This window comes from Bufo bufo, chromosome 3, assembly GCF_905171765.1.
Source record: "Bufo bufo chromosome 3, aBufBuf1.1, whole genome shotgun sequence".
Classification (NCBI taxonomy): Eukaryota; Metazoa; Chordata; class Amphibia; order Anura; family Bufonidae; genus Bufo; species Bufo bufo.
In genome coordinates, this window is record NC_053391.1 from 186844029 (window position 1) to 186864394 (window position 20366).

Genomic DNA, 20366 nt, shown 5'->3' on the forward strand with positions numbered 1-20366 from the left:
CAGGTAAGTATAATGCTTCTAAAATTGCTAAGTGCTAAGTAACCATGGCAACCAGGACTGCAGTAGCATCCTGGTTGCCATGGTTACCGATAGGAGTCCCAGCAATTAAACTGGGACTCCGATCGGAACTCTCCGCTGCCACCAATGATGGGGGGTCGGTCATTTTAATTAGGGGGGGAGGGGGGCGGCCGCACTGGCCACCAATGAATTAAAAACAGGGGGGGGAGGGAGGGGGGGCCGGCCGCACTGGCCACCAATGAGTTAAAAACAGGGGGGGGAGGGGGGAGTCTTCCCCCTGCTGCCTGGCAGCATCTGCCAGGCAGCAGGGGGCAGTCATGTACACAGTTCTTTTAGTATATTCTAACTTGAAGCGTCCACATCACCATGGGAACGCCTCTGTGTTAGAATATACTGTCGGATCTGAGTTTTCACGAAACGGATCCGCTCCGAACGCAAGTGTGAAAGTAGCCTTACTGTAAAAACATTATTTTTCATGCACTAGTCCTGAGTTACCACCTGCATTTTAGCCCAGGTCTACAATAACAATTTTGTTGGTTGTTATTAGAAACAGTCAGCAAATAAAGTCAACAAATAACAAGTCAGCTGAGCTGCTATAGTTTTTACTGCATCACATTACTGTAAAGTGACTACGTTTTGTACAGATATCTAGCCAGAAAGGAATGGTGGGATATTTCAGCTATAAAACCTGCAATGGTTAAAGCAACTACAGGGTACAGGTTAAAGAAGCATTGCCTGTGAGACTCACTATGCCAGCTGGCGGTCTCTGCAAGGAGACACCCAGGGCCGGTTCTAGGTGAAATGGGGCCCTGGGGCGAAAAACAATAAGGGCCCCCCATGACACTTGATGACTTTTACATAAGAAACTGTATATTGTGTGGCACAGTGTATGCTATATGTGTATAACATAAACATATTTCATATGAAAACTTACAATTACTTGGCTTGACCCTTGGGGATCTCGGACACCACTTCAACACTTTGGCTGGGGGGCTCGGTGGAGCTGATGTTGTGTTTTATCCTAATGAGAAAGATTTCATAATAAGGATTTGGAGAATGGGCAGAGGGATGGCAGGGAGAGGATGGTGCTGCTACTTGGGGGCTCATACGATGGGGGAGTAATAAAGCCCACCATAATGCCCCCCCCAGTAGAAATAATTCTCCTTATAATGTGACAGTGCAAAAAATACCCCCTTGTAATGCCCGCAGTTGAGCTAATGTCCCCATAGTGCCCCCATAATGTGCCAGTATAAAATACCCCTATATAGTGCCCCCAGTAAATGCCCCCAGAGTGCTCCTCTCCCCCCTCCCTCCTAGTGCCCCCCATAATGTACCAGTATAAAATGCCCCATGTATAGTGCCCCAGTAGATGCCCTCAGTGTCCCCCATAATTTGTAAGTATAAAATACCCCTTCTCAGTGCCCCCGTAGATGACCCCATAGTACTCCTCTCCCCCCTTCCCCATAGTACCCACCATAATGTGTCCCAGTATAAACTGCCCCTATACAGAGCCCCATATAAAATAACCATTCTTTGTGGCCTCAGTAGATGCCCCTATAGTGCCCACTAATAATGTGCCAGTAATAAGTGCCCCCAATAATGTGCCAGTAATAAGTCTCCCCATAGATGTTCCCCAATAATGTGCCAGTAAAATATGCCCTCATAGATGCCCCCCAATCATGTGTCAGTAACAAGAGCCCCCCCATATCATGTGCCAGTAGCCAGAGGACCCCCCCTATCATGTGCCAGTAGCCAGAGCCCCCCCTATTATGTGCCAGTAGCCAGAGGCCCCCCATATCATGTGCCAGTAGCCAGAGGCCCCCCATATCATGTGCCAGTAGCCAGAGCCCCCCCCTATCATGTGCCAGTAGCCAGAGTCCCATGTGCCAGTAGACAGAGGCCCCCCCATCATGTGCCAGTAGCCAGAGGCCCCACCCATATCATGTGCCAGTAGCCAGAGCCTCCCCTATCATGTGCCAGTAGCCAGAGGCCCCCCTATCATGTGCCAGTAGCCAGAGCCCCCCCATATCATGTGGCAGTAGCCAGAGCCCCCCCTATCATGTGCCAGTAGCCAGAGCCCCCCCATATCATGTGCCAGTAGCCAGAGCCCCCCTATATCATGTGCCAGTAGCCAGAGCCCCCTATCATGTGCCAGTAGCCAGAGCCCCCCCATCATGTGCCAGTAGCCAGAGCCCCCCCTATCATATGCCAGTAGCCAGAGCCCCCCCATCATGTGCCAGTAGCCAGAGCCCCCCCTATCATGTGCCAGTAGCCATAGCCCCCCCATCATGTGCCAGTAGCCATAGGCCCCCCTGATCATGTGCCAGTAGCCTGAGCCCCCCCCCCATCAACATGTGCTAGTAGCCAGATCCCCCATCATGTGCCAGTAGCCACCAGTATTGTACACCAAAAAAAAAAAAACACTTATACTTACCTCCATGTCAGTGATGCGATGCAGGTCTCTTCCGGCCTGTGTCCCGCGCTGTACGGCTCAGGCCGCGCGATGACGTACAGCACGCCGCCTGCATCGGCCTCTGATAGGCTGCAGGCACTAGGCCGGCAGCCTATCAGAAGAAGGGGAAGGGACACACCTCTCCCTCCCCTGCTCTGCTGCACAGCCATCTGTATCGCTGTCCTGAGGACGGCGATACGGATGACTATGGAGATGAGCGCTTCCACAATGGAGCTGCCCCCACGAAAATATAGTTAGTTGCGGGCAATTGCCCCCCTTGCCTATATGGAAGCGCCGGCCCTTGAGACACCGTATCCCCCGAGAGCTGCATCAAAGGCTTCTCCTCCAGCCAACCAGTAGAGATGGTTCGCCCGGCGGTCATTTCGCGGTGAATTTTGCTTGTTCGCAGTTCGCCGAACGGGCGAACATATGACGATGTCCGCCGGTGCCATATTCTTTTACATTGTGAAGAACTTTGACCCAAGACACATCCATCAGGTGGTACAGGACAGCCAATTAAGACGTTTCAGCACATGGAAATACCCCCTACCTTATAAATAAACCTGATCTGGCCACCATTTTACATTCAGTCTTTTGCCAGTGTAGGGAGAGGTTGCTGTGTGGAGCAGGGACAGGCTGTTAGGGACACCAAACGCTAGCTAATAGGGCCGCAAAAGTCCTTTTAAGGACTGGTATAGGTGTGCTATCAATATGTGTGACTTACTGAGGGGTGTGATATACTTTCTAACATACTTGCAGGATGACAGGCTGAAATGTCCCCTGATTAAGATACATATTTTTGTTGGAATTTTTGTCATTGATCCCCCTCTGTCACTGTCCATGTTGTGGGACTATTTGTACACTTCTACTTTGGTGTCTGCAAATATGAGCTAAAGGTTTTTCAGGTTCGCTTGCCATTAAAGGGAATGGGGCCCGCTGCGAACTTGTGGTTCGCGAACATTTGATCGCGATCGTGTTCACGAACCGTCCCGGCCAATGTTCGTACATCACTACCAACCAGTACCCAGCTCTGTACTGATCAGGGGCAAGAACCCTGAAACAGTTGTTTTCAGAAGGGTATCTCTGGCTTTGTTAAAATCCCAAATCATGTTTTAGGGACAGACATAGACATATCATGCAATTACCTAAACCTACAATGTATTCGAAGAGCCTTCAGACCCATTCATTTTTTTACATTTTGTTATGTTGTGGCCTTGTGTTAAAATTGAAAAAAAATATATAAATTCCACCATAAATCTGAACTCAATACCCCATAATGAGAAAGTGACTACAGAATTTTAGAAATGGTTGCACATTTATTAAACAGGAAAAATATTTTTTTTTTATAGACATAAGCATTCAGAACCTTTTCTATGACACTATAAAATTTTGCTCCGGGGGCCTCCTATTTCACTTCATTATCTTTGAGATGTTTCTACACCTTGATTGGAGTCCACCTGTGGTAAATTCTGTTGATTGGACATAATTTGGAAAGACACACCCCTGTCTATATAATGTCTCCCAACTGACAATGGATATTAGAGCAAAAACCAAGCCACAAAGAGGAAATAACTGTCTGTAGAGCTCAGAAACAGGATTGTGTGAAGGCACGGATCTGGAAAGAGGTACAAAAAACATTCTGCTGCACTAGAAGTTCCCAAGAGAGGTGACCAAGTACCCAATGATCACTCTGGCTGAGCGCCAAGGATTCTGTGTGCAGATGGAAGAAACTTCCAGAAGGACAACTATCACTGAAGTATTCTACTAATCTGGGCTTTATGGCATAGTGACCTGAAAGAAGCCTTTGCTCAGTAAAAAACACATAAAAGCCTGGAGTTTGCAACAAAAAAAAGCACCTAAAGGACTCTCAGACTGTGAGAAACAAGATTCTTTGTTCTAATGAAACCAAAATTGAAAATGTTGGCATTAATTCTAAGCCTCGTGTCTGCAAGAAACCAGGCACTGCTCATCACCTACCCAATACTATCCCTACTGTAAAGCATGGTGGTGGCAGCATCATGCTGTGGGGGGGGGGGGGGGGTTATCAGGAGCTTGGAAAGGGAAACTGGTCAAGATTGAGGGAAAGCTAAATGGAACAACAGAGATATACTTGATATAAACCTGATCCAGAGTGCTCTGGACCTCAGACTGGGCTGAAGGTTCACCTTCCAACAAGACAGTGACCCTAAGCACACAGCGAAGACAACACAGGGGTGGCTTAGAGACAATTCTGTGAATGTCCATTAGTGGCCCAACCAGAGCCATGACTTGAAGGCAATTGAACCTCTCTGGAGAGACTTGAAAATAGCAGTCCATCCACGGTCCCCATCCAGCCTGACAAAGCTTAAGAGGATCTGCAGAGAAGAATGCCAGAATATCCTCAAATCCAGGTGTACAAACTTGTAGCATCATACCCAAGAAGTCTGGAGGTTTTATTTGTGGCCAAAGGTGCTTCAACTAAGTACTGAGTAAAGGGTCTGAATACTTATGTCAAGGCAAGATTTCTGTTTTTGCTTTAACTTTGTCATTATGGGGTATTGAGTACAGAATGATGTAGAAAAACTTGATTCTTTTATTTTTAGCACATGGCAGTGACATAACAAAATGTGAAAAAAGTAAAAGGGTCTGAAGACTTTTTGAATGCAATGTTCTGTATATCCATATTTAACTTGATGTTCAAAGGTGGACACGTAGTATGAGATGATATTGTAATGATCTATAGCAGGGATGCCCAACCTGCAGCCCCCCAGCTGTTGCAAAACTACAACTCCCAGCATGCCTGGACAGCCTACAGCTATTAGGGCATGTTGAGACATCCTTGTTTAAAACGATTGCTGGTATATCATGGTAGAAAACATATTGGGTCTAAAACCTTAGATAAAAAATTGGCCTTGTTATCCATAATTGCTGGAGTCTAGCGGAAGTAAAGATGGTGACTATAGAGAACATGATCTCTTTTTATGGAGACCCTTTTGATATTTGAGTCATGCTTTCTGCACAAATATCAATCTGCCATTTAGTCTTAGATCACATCATTCTGTAGGCAGTCAAGGTAGCCGAGTAAAGCTTCAATCAAATTGCTGTAATTATTTCCTTTATCCTGCTTCGGCAAATGATGGGAAAAAAACTGTGACTATGAAGGGGAACCAGCCGTTTTTGCTGTTATTTTTGACCGAATGTATCAGAGGCCCCTGAGCCTCCAACGCAGATGTGAACCTAATATTAAATTAGTAATTTGAAATAATGTATTAAGATATCACATGTTGGAATACCACATGTTTCTCTATCGATGGCCCTGAGCCTTGCTGCAGCGTTTTCACGAGCCTGTGAAATATCAGTTCATACATTTGTTACAACTTTAACCGGATGCAAATCTGTAGGACAGTTCAATCCTCTGGAACATGTGCACCGATTTCGAGACGGATTGCTGCTGTGCATATGTTCATACATATGTCGGCATTTCAGCACATTCCCCATTATTAAACTCTTTTTATGTGAGCTAATAAATGGAGTATATTGATATTGTAACTGTCTGCCATATGTTATACCATTATAACGTTTGAAGCATGATGCCCACTGTTCCAAATGATCATTGTCCAACATAAGGGGGCATAGAAAAATGGGCCCGCATTTTCCTGCTGGCTTTTACCCCTCAGGGTAAAAGGGTTTTTGTTTGGTCCACTCTCCCTTTCCATGACTTTTGGGCCAATTCCCCACCCATCCATAGCTAATAATGCAGTTTCTCAGGAGAGGGGAGTTCCTCACAGTTTCTCACCACCACACGGGAAAGTGTATGGTGCAAACCTCTGGACAACTTCTCTCTAAGGGCCCCACAGTCACTACATCTGCTTCTATGCTACGTACACCCTTGTGAATAAGAACACCTTATTGTGCAGTGAAGCAGCTAAACTGGATATGATCAGTAATGTACATGCTCTATATTCGGGGGCAGACTGGCCATAGACCCTATAGAAAAACTTCTCGGTGGCTGAGGCCTAAAGGGCCGCCTGGGCCCCACTCACAGCCTCGAGCCAGGTAAGTAATAATCTGATGCTCCCTGAGTTAATAACACTGGGAGTGTCAAGAACCTCTGTACCCCAACGGGTGCAGGTGCCCTCCGGACTCCTCAATTCAACTGTATTGCCATCTTGAGGCAACTGGACTAGGAGGATGGAACGTAGGAGCTGACCCTGGAGCATTATTTTATGCTGCACTGTGGTATTTGGTATTTTGTGCCACTATATGGTATTGCTGGCCCTGTCTAATTGTTTTTTGCCTACAACATGGGGCCACTTTTAGTTTTTTCCAGGGCCACTTTAAGTTCCCTGTCTATATTATTCTATAACTAATAACTAATTCTGATCACATCTAAAACAATTCGTTTTAACAGCTGATGACTTTGTTGCTTTCACTTGGCTGCCTGCCCGACAAACACTGATCCCAACAGACATGTGTTATCCAGACACATACTGTTGCCTGAAAGTTTTGGAAAATACAAGTCATTTCTTCTCTAACAGGGAGGTCCTTGGAACTAGTAACATAATGATTGCTATTCACATCACATTTTAGCCATCCACTGAAATTTTCACCCGGGGGATACAGATGGAGCGGTTCTAAACTTAAATGGGATATCACGTCACAAAAGTCATTGAAAGTCATTGAAAAAGTCAATTAAAAGTTTGTTGCTACTGCTTACTTAACTTGTTAAGAATCAAGAGGAGGATTGCTACATTTCTCAATACCCAAAAATGACATCAAACATATTTCGCAGTGGATCCATTGCCTTCAGTGAGGCAAATGGAGTACAAATTATTTAGGAAAGTTTGGAGACACGTTGATTTGATCAGAATTTAATTAAATGAAGCAAAAATTTTAAAGGGCACAAGTCAGCAGATTTGTACCTATGACATTGGCTGACCTGTTACATGTGCACTTGGCAGCTGAAGACATCTGTATTGGCCCCATATTCATATGTGGCCGCATTGCTGAGAAAAATGATGTTTTATTATATGCAAATGAGCCTCTAGGAGCAACCGGGGCGTTACCGTTACACCTAGAGGCTCTGCTCTCTCTGCAACTGCCGCACCTTCTGCACTTTGATTGACAAGGCCAAGTGTTATGATGTTTTCACTGCCTGGCCCTGTCAATTAAAGTGTAGAGGGTGCAGCAGAGAGAATGCTGAGCCTCTAGGTGTAATGACAACGCCCCCGTTGCTCCTAAAGGCTCATTTGCATATATAAAACGATGCGGGCACATATGAACATGGGACCAACACAGATGTCTTCAGCTGCCAAGCGCACATGTAACAGGTCAGCCAGTGTCATAGGTACAAATCTGCTGACAGGTGCCCTTTAATGAAACCCGATTACAAAAATGATTTGTCGAGAAAATTCTGTAAAAAAACACCCCAAGGTGCCCATAGTCTTGTTCGATTTTATGCTGTGCAATGTGTAATCAACCACGAAAAGAATCCATGGTTATAAAGAAACACAACACCTCCATCTATAGGCAGATGTCTGTCATGTCAATAAATTCTAGTTTAAATTTACATCCAATTGAAAAGACTACCTTAGAGCAGAATGTTAAAAAAGTCATATATACATTATGGGGGTCATTTATGAACAGATATACGCGACTTTTGTGGCATATATCTGGCGCAGATTCTGTCACACGCCATGTTACGGCAGAATACGAGACCTCTTTTTTACTCACGCCAGGTACAAAAAAAAAGGGGGCATGGGGTGGGCACAAGGGTACGGGCTGGCAGGCTCGTCTCATTCATTATTTTCTACTCCTGGTTTAGGGTACTTTCACACTAGGATTTATTTGACACTGCCTTTTTTTCCGGATCCGTTAGACGGATCTGTTGAAATACTGGATCCGTCTCATCCGGTATCATCTGGAATAACGGATCCGGTATTTAAAGATCAAAAGCAAAAATAGCTCCTCCAATGTCCCGGCGCATGCGCAGACCGGAAAACCGGATGCGCCAATTTCCGGAATACTTGGCACCGGATAGCTGCAGTATTTTGTCCGGTCAAATACCATACAAGGGACGGAACGGAAGACATCCTGATGCATACTGAACGGATTGCTTTCCATTTAGAATGCATTAGGACAAAACCGATGTGTTTTTTCCGGTATTGAGACCCTTTACTGGATTTCAATACCGGAAAAGAATAACGCTAGTGTGAAAATAGTCTAAATCTAAGACAGCAAAGAAGCGAGTTTTTACATTTAGAATCGGCGGTGGATACACCAAAGTTATGTAGAGTCCGGCGCCTCTACATAACTATAGCGATCCACCGCCAGTGCAGGGGCTTATTAAGACCAGCGTTTAAAACACAGACCTTAATAAATGACCCCCTATATTTTTTCTTGGCTCTCACGTTTTTTTTGCTACATAAGAGCTACAACATAAAATATTCCATATATATTAACTCTTGCATGCGGCAGATTTCTTCATTTGAATGGGGCTTGTAGAAATTGCAGAGGAGTGGCAGAAATTTCTGCAACAAATCTGCCAAATGAGAATATAACCTAAGGGGGGAAGGAGAGGGAGGAATCGCCATTAGAATGCATTTTTAAAAGGTGGAATTTTGCTGTAGGGTTTTCCCATCTCATAAACAGATGGCATATAACACGGGGATATGGCATCACTTTTGATGGGTGGGGCTCCAAAAGAATAGAGGTGTATTACTGTGAATTATGAATAATAAAATAAATAGACTTAACCCGACTTAGGTGTTGGTCTAGTTTACTAGACTATGATAAGAGATATCTATATATATATATATATATATATATAAAGAAGGACATATACTGTATACTGTATGTATTTATGTATGTTCCGCGATCACTCAAAAACGCAACCATCTATTTTAACGAAACTTGGTATATACATCCCTTGCTACCTGGAAAGAAATCTTGTGGGGGTCCTAAGCCCCTACACAGCAGCTGCATGGAGTTTGTATGCTCCAACTGTTTTTGCTGCACACATATTGCTCTGTAACTCCAAAACTCATTGATCAATTTCTACTAAACTTGGTACACAAATCACTTACTATCTGGGAAAGAATACTGTGGAGGTAACATGCCGGTACACAATGAGTTTCTGTCTGTCCCGACGTCTGTCTGTCTGTTCTTTATGTGCGACCAAACCACTGGACCGATCTTCACCAAATTTAGCACACAGGTACATCAGGTGTCCGGGAAGGTTTTAGACCGGGCATCAGCTCTCTAGGACGTACCGTTCCTGAGATATTCCCCGAAAAGTGACCTGCATTAGCCAACACAAGCCTGCAAGTCATTCTCTTCATATCCCAACTGCCATGCACATAGGGTGACCACATTTCCAAACTTCCATTCAGGGACACCCGCCCCGGCCCCCCCGCACCCATGTCCACTCCCCAAAAAATATGATTTTTGATACTTTTTAAAAAAAATTAAGTCACTTAGTGACAGCGGCGTACTTTGTACTTACGCTGGCAAGTTCATTGCATCGAAGTTATGCTTGAGATTGCTATAAACATAACTGCCTGTGCATTGTTCAGTAATTTGTGATTGTGCCCTGCACACAATCACTGGCTACCTAAAACAGGTCATATTTTTAATTAGCACACTGGCAGCATCTGATGGGGGGCACAGTAGCGACAATTCATGGGCACACTGGCATTTGATGGGGCACAGTAGTGACAATTTACGTGCACACTGGCATTTGATGGGGCACAGTAGCGACAATTCATGGGAACACTGGCAGCATCTGATGGGGGCACAGTAGCGACAATTCATTAGCACACTGGCAGCATTTGATGGGGCACAGTAGTGACAATTAATTGACACACTGGCAGCATCTGATCTGATGGGCACAGTAGCGGCAATTGATAGGCACACTGGCAGCATCTGATGAGGCACAGTTTGCGACAATTCATGGGCACACTGGCAGCATCTGATGGGGACACAGTAGCGACAATTCATGGGCACACTGGCATTTGATGGGGCACAGTCCATCAAATGCCAGTGTGCCCATGAATTGTCGCTACTGTGCCCCCATCAGATGCTGCCAGTGTGCCCATGAATTGTCGCTATTGTGCCCCATCAAATGCCAGTGTGCCCATAAATTGTCGCTACTGTGCGCCATCAAATGCCAGTGTGCCCATAGATTGTCGCTACTGTGCCCCATCAGATGCTGCCAGTGTGCCCATGAATTGTCGCTATTGTGCCGTTTGCGTGCCTCCGCGTTTTTTAGCGGTCCCATTGACTTGAATGGGTCCGCAAACCGTTTTCCGCGAAAATAATAGGACAGGTTATATTTTTTTGACGGACTGGAACCACTGGTCACAGACGCGGATGGCAAACGGTGCATTAGCCGAGTTTTCAACGGACCCATTGAAAATCAATGGGTCCGCAGAAAATCCCGAAAAACGGCACAATGGACACGGAATAAAACAACGGTCGTGTGCATGAGGCCTTAGGCTAGGGCTACACGACGACATGTGTCGCGCGACACATAGGGCACAACTAAACTGCGATATTGATGTTGCACGACAATTTTTATAATGATAGTGTATGGTGTTGCACTGTGACATGCTGCGACACGACAGTCACAGAAAAATCCATCTTGGATGCATTTTTTGCGACTGTCGTGTCACAGTCACAGCATGTCGCATGCCGCAATGCGACACCATAGCCTATCATTATAAACATTGTTGCGCGACATTGGTACGACAAAATGTCGCGCGACACATGTCGTCGTGTAGCCTTAAAGGGGAAGGGCGCTGTGGACGTCACTGTTAAGGGGGCAAGGGCGACTATTAAAGGGGAAGCTGTTGTGGAGGTCACTGTTAAGGGACAGGGGCCACTATTAAAAGGGCAGCTGCTGTGGAGCTCACTGTTAAAGGGGTGTTCACTGTGGATGATACTGTTAAGGAGGCAGGCCTCTGTGGAGGTCACTGTTAAAGGGGTGGGCACTCCGGAGGTCACTGTTAAGGAGGCAGAGTACTGTGAAGTCACTGTTAAGGGAGCGGGGTACAGTGGAGGTCACTGTAAAGAGAACGGGGTACTGTGGCAGTCACTGTTAAAGGGATGGGTGCTGTGGAGGTCTCTGTTAAGGGGGCAGGGAACAGTGAAGGTCACAGATAAGGGGGCGGTCCCCTATGGAGGTCAGTGTTAAGGGGCGGGATGCTGTATAGGTCACTGTTAAGGGGACGGACCCCTGAGGAGGTCACTGTCAAGGGAGTGGGGTGCTGTGAAACTCACTGTTAAAGAGGCGGGCTGCTGTGAAGGTCAAAGTTAAGGGGATAGGCTGCTGTGGAGCCTGTGGGGGGTCAGTGTTAAGGGGTGGGGGGCTGTGGAGTTAACTATTAAGGGGGCGGGTGCTTTAGAGGTCACTGTTATGGGGGATACTGTTGATATCTTTTAACGACACACAGAAACTTTAAATGAAATAGATGAAATATACCCGTGCAAAGCCGGGTCCTTCTGCTAGTACATAAATATAACACACAGAATAAAGTAAGTAACAGTCACCAAAGCTGTGAACAAATGAGTCAGCTCTCCACCCGCTAGTTCGCAACATGGCACCTGGCCGACACCCATATGATATAAAGAGAGGTAGTGGTAGGAAGACACACTTACCCTGATGCCCTCAATGGAACGGCCCTCTTTGTTACATAGCTACATGTTTTTGAGCCCCCTGGCCCCTCCTAGCCCTTCCTAAAGGTCTTCAGTGTGCAGTACGCACGTACAGTTACTTCCGACGTCAGGAACATGGCCAGGTACCAGGTACCACTAACCAACTACATTTTATTAAAGGGGAAAGAAACACTAAATCACCTTGCTACACAAGAGTCATGCCCTGCAAAGCCAGTGGCCAAGAGTGAAGCTGAGCAGGAACGCTTCATTCTCAGTGCAGGAACGCGCCAAAAACATCACCAGCCTTGCTCTACATTGTACTCTGAGGAATTGGAGCCCCTAAATGTCTTAAAAATGAAATGAATAAGAGTGAAATATCTTCTCATTCAACTCTTCAGTTTATTGAAGAACATGCATGTATGGCTGTCATCAAATAAAGTGAAACATGGCTGCTGCTATAAAAATATCTTATGTTTCTAATGACTCCTGTATAATGTATGCTGTTTTTTCCTTTAAGGTTTACGACACTTGGCCATTTTGAAAATGGTTGGCATTGGTGTGGATGGCAGTGGTGTTTTAGAGCTGTACCCTATCAACGGTAAGGGGCTGATAGAAGCATTTATTCTTGGTGAATTCTGGGTATTTGGAAATGGTCAATAAGCAAATAAAATACAGTATACATGGAGCTTATTCAAGCTTTACAAGCACTTACAGATGGAGCTGGGCTGAGTTCATCTTTCAAAAATTGCGAAAAACTTTGAAGTTTGAAAAACTTGCCTCAGTTACTTTTGTTGTGTCATCAAGAATTGTGAACCTTCCCAAAATTGTGATTTCCCTGACATGAGATCTCAGGGGGCTTCACTTTAAACTAACATAGAAAGTGCTTGTAAGACGCATGATTTACGGAACATTTTATTGATAGAATATTTTCTCATGGTCTTTACAGGAAGTTCCAGTGTGGACAGGGAAGATCTTTCGTTTAACTTAGTGAAAGACATAAGAAACTATTTTCAAATCAGCCCAGAATATTTCTCCATGCTCCTGGTTGGGAAAGATGGCAATGTCAAGTCTTGGTACCCTTCACCGATGTGGTCCATGGCTATTGTGTATGACTTAATAGACTCTATGCAGCTTAGAAGACAAGAAATGGCCATCCAACAATCCCTGGGAATGCGCTGCCCTGAAGATGAGTATGGAGGATATGGTTACCATGGTTACCCTCACGAAAGATATGAGGAGGGATATCAGGATGATTATCGACACCACGAGGGATATTACCATAGATATCATGACTAACAAAGTGATCATTTGCCAAAAATACTTGCAATAAGATTTTGAATATGTAAATGACATTTGTCTTTCCCCCTGCTATGATCAGAGTATATTTTTCTCTGTTTTGAGTGTTTTAGGAAAACGAACTAGGCCACAACTGCCGTGTAATAATACCTTTCTGTTTGCCTATGGCAATAATGATATGATAGGTTTTCATTTGCCTCTTTCGTTCCATGTGAAGATATTTTTTTCTCAAGTATTTATTGGAAAATGTAAACACGTTCATAAACTTATCTAAGGAGCAACTCATACACATGTACCCATGTCAAACGACAGACGTGCTATGGCCCCTGACCTTACCAGTTTAAAAAATTAAACCCTTCTCATGTATTGGTTAGAAACTTACGTTTCTAACCTGTGCTACAGAACATAAAAACCACACTCACCTGTCCTCAGTCCCACCGCTGCTTCATACCTGACCGCTTCCGGTCCCAGCAGGACCCAATCACAGGCCTCAGCAGTCACAGCTGTTTCATTGCTATGTCACAGCAGATGTACTAATGTACTGTTCAAGGTCCTGTGACTGCTGAGGCCTGTGATTGGTCGCAGTGGCCACAGGACCTAGACACTTCCTGGTCCTGTAGGACAGGAAGTGTCTAGGAACAGAGCAGCAGTGGGAATGGGGCTTTTCTGTTAAGAAGCACAGGCTAGGATCTCAGGGGTTGTCGGCTCCAAGGTGGGGCAACTCCTTTAATGTTGGACAAAAATTATTCATTTATTGTAATTGCAGATTTTGAAAAGGATCCATTATCTTTCCCTACTCTTCAGTCTTAGTAAATACATTTTTTTTAGAAGCTGTGTCATCACTATGCCATTGCACCTGGAAATGTATAAATAAATTGCCAGATGGGAGTTACCATTCCTCTTCTAGGAAAAGGGTAGCCTGCTTTTATGAAAGACCTAGTCTGAGAAAATGCTTAATAGCCATGTGCACAAAATGGAGTTCGTTCTTTGAGGACCATAGCAGGAGAATACTGCCAGTGGATTCCCTAAGATCATTATTCACATATTGTTTAATCTTGATGTCCTTCATCAAGCATTTATTTTTGGGACTATTGACTCCGTTCGTAAATATCCTTAAAGGGAACCTGTCATCAACTTTATGCTGCCCTCACTGAGGGCAGAATAAAATAGTGACAGAAATGCTGATGTCAGGGGCATGTCACTCATGAGCTAATAGTAAGTGGTTGCTGAGAAGTAGCATCATAATCATTGCAGCCCAGGCCTGGAAAAGAGTCAAATCTACCTGAGAAGTGTCAGAGTTATTCATAAGCTCCTGCTCTGCCCATCCATCTGCTGATGATTGGCAGTTCTTTTCTAGGGAGTAGTGATAAGCAGCATAGGCAATATTCATTTTCACAATATTTTGAGACTTTCTGGCCTAATATTTGCCATAAATTTGCCAATTCTAGAATTCGTTATCTCCAGTCATTATTTTCTTGATTGTGAAAATCGGCAATGTAATATTAGCGTATTGCACGCGTAATACAGACCTGCCACACTTTTGCTAGAGGAGCGGCCCCGTGCAGGCAGCAGTCCAGCACTGAAGCCATCTCCCCTACCATGACCAGGCTGCCGGCACACGCACGGCCGCTCATGATCAGCAAAAAATGTATTTACAGCCAAAAATATATATACAAAGAAAATAAAGAGGACTTTGGGATGACTTTATTGGGTTTGGGACAATGAGGCAAAAATCAAATAAAATAGGGATTCAGAAAAACAGACAGCAAATGATTTTTTTTTTTTCAAAGACGAAAGACAAAGACACTAATCCCTATCACAGCACAGTAATTCCTATCACACTACCTAATACCCTGCACTGGAAACTATCAGCTTCACTATATCACTATCTAACCTACACTGACTATCTCCCACTATCTGTATTATATATATGAGCTAACTAACTATCTAATGTAATCGAATAAGGATCCAGATGACTCAGCAAAGCACAGAGCACGGCAATGACACTGCTGTCTCTCTCAGAACTGGAAAAAACTGCAGAAAATGGCTGCTGGGGCGATTCTTATATAGTAAAGGGGTAGGCAACTTTCCTATTGGTTGCTAGGGATGTTGCTAAGCTCAGACAAAGACATTGCAGCCTTCTCATTGGCCTACAAGCAAGAAGGGAGGTTACTGATGAAAAAAATCTAGAATATTTGCCATTACGAAGATATAGCACTATATTCTAGATCTTCGCGAATTCTCAAAGTGCCGATATTCGCGATAAAATTTGCGATTAACACTACTAGGGAGAAAGGGAGAAAACTAGGTAGAAGCCTGTCAGTCATCAGCAGGTGGGAAGGGAGAGAAAGAATTCATGAATAACCAGGACTCTTCTCAGGTGGCCGGGACTCTTTTCCAGGCCCAGTCTGCAATGATTGTGATGTTGGTTCTCGGCAACCACTTACTTTTAACTTATAAATGACAAACCTCTGAAATCAGCTCACCTGTCTCTACTTTATTCTGCCGTTAGTATGGGCAGCATAAAGTTGATGACAGGATCCCTTTAAAGTTGATGACAGGTTCACCTGTCAGAAGATTTTTACCTATAAAGTTGGCTGAACTGTTGCATGTGCACTTGGCAGCTGAAGGCATCTGTGTTGGTCCCATGTTTGTATGTGCCCGCATTGCTGAGAAAAATTAGGTTTCAGTATATCTAAATGAGCCTCTAGGAGCTACGGGGGCGTTACCATTGCACCTAGAGGCTCAGCTCTCTTTGCAACTGCCGCACCCTCTCAACTTTTATTGACAGGGCTAGAAAGTGTAAACGTTATCAGTAGGCATGAGTGAATCGACTTCGGATGAAATATCCAAAGTCGATTTGCATATTACTTTGTTTGAATACTGTACGGAGCGAGTGCTCCATACAGTATTAGAATGCATTGGCTCCGATGAGCCGAAGTTATTTCTTCGCGAATTCTCGCGAGACTTCACATAATAACTTCATACATCAATTTATACTGTAAAAAAAACATTTCCCGAACTCGGGCTCGGTTCCAACGTACCATTTGGAACCGAACCCGAGTTTGCTAAATGTTTTTTTACAGTAGAAATTGATTTATGAAGTTATTATGTGAAGTCTTGCGAGAATTCGCGAAGAAATAACTTCGGCTCATAGGTGCCAATACATTTTGCTCATCCCTAGTTATCAGGCCTGGCTCTGTCAATGAAAGTGCAGAGGGTGCTGCAGATGCAGAGAGGGCTAAGTCTCTAGGTGTAATGGTAACGCCCCTGTTGCTCCCAGAGGCTCATTTGCATACAGTTGTGTTCAAAATAATAGCAGTATGTTTAATTATGTTTAAAAATGTGAATAAAGCTCAAAATCCTTCTAATAGCTTTTATTTCCATACACACAAATGCATTGGAAACACTACACATTCTATTCCAAATCAAAACATGAAGAAAAATATATCAAATTTGTGTTGTTCCTCTAAAACAATATAGAAGAAAAGTGAATATTAGACTGCTCAAAAAAATAACAGTGTTTGTATTTTTCTTTACAAACTGAAACATTCACTATATAAACTGAAAAATGTTTGCATATTTTGCTTTCCTTTGAATCACTGAACTAATATATAGTTGTATAACCGCTGTTTCTGAGAACTGCTGTACATCTGTGTTACATGGAGTCAACCAACTTCTGGCCCCTGTGAACAGGTATTCCAGCCCAGGATGATTGGACTACATTCCACAGTTCTTCTCTATTTCTTGGTTTTGCCTCAGAAACTACATTTTTGTTGTCACCCCACAAGTTTTCTATTGGATTAAGATCCGGGGATTGGGCTGGCCACTCCATAACGTCAATCTTGTTGGTCTGGAACCAAGATGTTGCACATTTACTGGTGTGTTCGGGGTTGTTGTCTTGTTGGAACACCCATTTCAAGAGCATTTCCTCTTCAGCATAAGGCAGCATGACCTCTTCATGTATTCTGATGTATTCAAACTGTTCCATGAACCCCGGTATGCGATAAATAGGCCCAACACCGTAGTATGAGAAACATCCCCATATCATGATGCTTGTGCCACCATGCTTCACTGTCTTCACAGTGTACTGTGGCTTGAATTCAGTGTTTGGGGGTCGTCTGACAAACTGTCTCCGGCCACCAGACCCAAAAAGAACAATCTTACTTTCATCAGTCCACAAAATGTCTCTTTAGGCCAGTCAATGTGCTCTTGGGCAAATTGTAACCTCTTCAGCACATGTCTTTTTTTCAACAGTGGGACTTTGCGGGGGCTTCTTGCAGATAGTTTGGCTTCACATAGGCATCTGATAAATTGTAACAGTACTCACAGGTAACTTTAGACCTTCTTTGATCTTCCTGGAGCTGATTGTTGACTGAGTCCTTGCCATTTTGGCTATTCTTCTATCCATTCGAATGGTCGTTTTTCGCTTTCTTCCATGTCTTTCAGGTTTTGGTTGCCATTTTAAAGCATTTGAGATCATTTTAGCTGAGCAGCCTATCATTTTCTGCACTTCTTTATATGTTTTCCCCTCTCCAGTCAACTTTTTAATCAAGGTACGCTGTTCGGGACACACGTAGCGGCATGACGTAGGCGTGCCGCGCTCTGCCTCTGGCCGCCCTCTCCTCTCTCCCTGCCTCACCGCCTCATCGCTGCGCTCTGCCGATTTCTTCGATGTGGTGCCGGGATCCTAAAGAACGCCACCCCCTGATCAGACCTGGTTAGCGGAGCCCAGATGCTCTGGAGGGGAGTCAGCCGGCTGCTGGTGCCTGGTGCTGTGGTGAGCCTCCGCTGAATATCGATCCTTTGGGGGGGTGCCGAACGCTGAGGGCCAATTGCTCTGACTTCCTACGGTGTTCCTGCTGCTGGGACCGGTCGTGTGGTGCTCCGTCGCTGTGGATCTGCTGGGCGCCAGGTGCTGGAGCTGCTGGAGCTGCGCTCTGATTCTGTGCTGCCAGGCTATCGCGGCTTGCCCGATACACCTCGCTGTGATCAGCTGGTTTCTCTCTGGCTGCCTGGGAGGTGCCGGGTATCGGAGCTGGTAAGATACCGGGGCTTGCAGGATACTAGTTAAATCGGGATCTCGACTCCTCTGGGGGAGGTGGGGGTTCGGGGCCGGACGCAGGTGGCATGGGGTGTTTTTCAACATTTCTGAAACAATGACTTGTGAATTTTCTGGCTCTTGGAGCGGGTGAGGGGTGGTAGTGGGGTGGTGTCCCCTAACCTACTGCGGTATTACTGTTAATAGGTTTTGTGGGCAGCTGTGCCCGCCGTGAGCTTTGGGTTTATTCCCTGTGGCAGCTGCGGTGCTCGCTGGAGTCTGCGGCTCCGCTGTTTGGTGAACTAACCCCCCCCCCCCCTCTTTCCATAAGGTATAGAGGTCTATATAAGGAATAAAAGACCCCCTTCGCCCTATAGTCCTGGCCCCTGCCTTCTTTCTTATGGATGGACTGGCAATTGGAAAATCTCTGGACAAAATTTCTGGACACTTCAATATTGTCTGCGGAACTAGAGACATCATTCTTGTTTAGGGGATATATAAATCTGATCTTTGGTAACCTGTTAAGGGCCTGATCTCTTTTGTGAAATCCATAGCTATACGGCCGTGATTTAGCTGTGGGTATCTATACTCTATTCTTTTCTGTGGGGGATTAACTAACCACCTAGCTCGCAGCTATGACGGGTACCTGTAGTTTATATATGGATTCAGTGTTTATTATTATTAGTGCCTTCTGTATTTTCTGTTTATTTGCCTTCTATGAACTTAATTGCACCCTCCTGATATAGGGTTTTCCTAATTTATTGAGAAGTGGTGATCTGTATACACGAGATATCGCCGAGTGGGGTTTCTGTAGGTAGACGCAATATACTGTTCTCTGTAAAAATGCCGCCAAAATACTGTAAATCTGGTGGTCTGACCTCCCCAAAAGGTGGTTCAGGGGGGAGCCCACAGGCTCGACTAGATAAGTTTCTGAAGTCGCCACCACCCAAAACTAGAGGAGGGGTACTGAGATCCGGCCCACAGGCCGAGTTAGTCTCTGATAATCCGGACCGGTTGGAGCAGGTCTTATCAAAGCCTGGTTCCTCTCATAGTGAAGGCTTTGAGAGTATAAATAATAAATTGCAGGATATATTGGGAGTTGTAAACGCTACTAGTACCTCGGTTGCAGAGTTGACTTCCTCTCTTGTGGTAGTACAAGGGGATGTTACTATAATAAGAGATGAGGTGACGAAGTTGAGAGTAAAAGTCAAGGAATTGGAGATCGCAGTTAAATCTGTCACCGCAGAGAATGGGGTATTAAAGAACAGACTGGTAGAAGTAGATGAAGACCGTTCCTGGTTAAGAAGGAGAGTGACTGAGTTGGAGGATAGATCCCGTAGGTATAATCTTCGATTAGTAGGATTTCCAGAAGGAGTAGAACAGGATGATCCGTCAAAATTTATTCAGAAATGGCTGATAGAGAGTTTGGGGCCAGACTATGACGTATCCTCCTTCTGTGTGGAAAGGGCCCACAGAATCCCTTTTAAAAAACCTCCTCCAGGTGCTCCCCCTAGGGCATTTCTAGCAAAATTTGTATGTTCAAAAGACCGGGATTGGGTTCTTAGACGTAAAAGAGAAGTATTGGAAATATATTTTGATGGTAACCTGATTTTAATATTTCCGGACTTCTCTCGAGAGACCCAACACAAAAGAAGAACTTTCTTTGAGGTTAAAAAAAGGCTGATTTCAGCCAAAATTAAGTACTCAATGATATACCCGGCTAAATTAAGAGTAGTACATAATGATTCTGTTTGTTTTTTCCCCACACATGTCGAGGCGGCACAATGGTTGGATTCTAAGGGATTATGAAATAAAATGAAGAGGAGGTGAGGGGGGAGGTTAAGGAGGGGAGGTGGCGGGGGGGGGGCGGTTGGGTGGAAGGTGAGAGGTTGATGGGTATTGTACTATGCCCTGTCAACCATGCAG

The 20366-nt window shown here is 44.8% G+C and overlaps 1 protein-coding gene across 1 annotated transcript in view; it reads left to right on the top strand.

The window, feature by feature from the left end:
- Positions 1-13731, top strand: part of CCDC80 (coiled-coil domain containing 80) — a 130119-nt gene extending 116388 nt beyond the window's left edge. The window contains exons 7-8 of the mRNA XM_040423822.1: positions 12621-12701; positions 13050-13731. Coding sequence (XP_040279756.1) covers positions 12621-12701; positions 13050-13399 — 431 coding nt within the window. The 3' untranslated portion in view covers positions 13400-13731. The remainder of the gene's footprint in view (positions 1-12620; positions 12702-13049) is intronic.
- The last annotated feature ends 6635 nt before the right edge of the window (positions 13732-20366 follow it).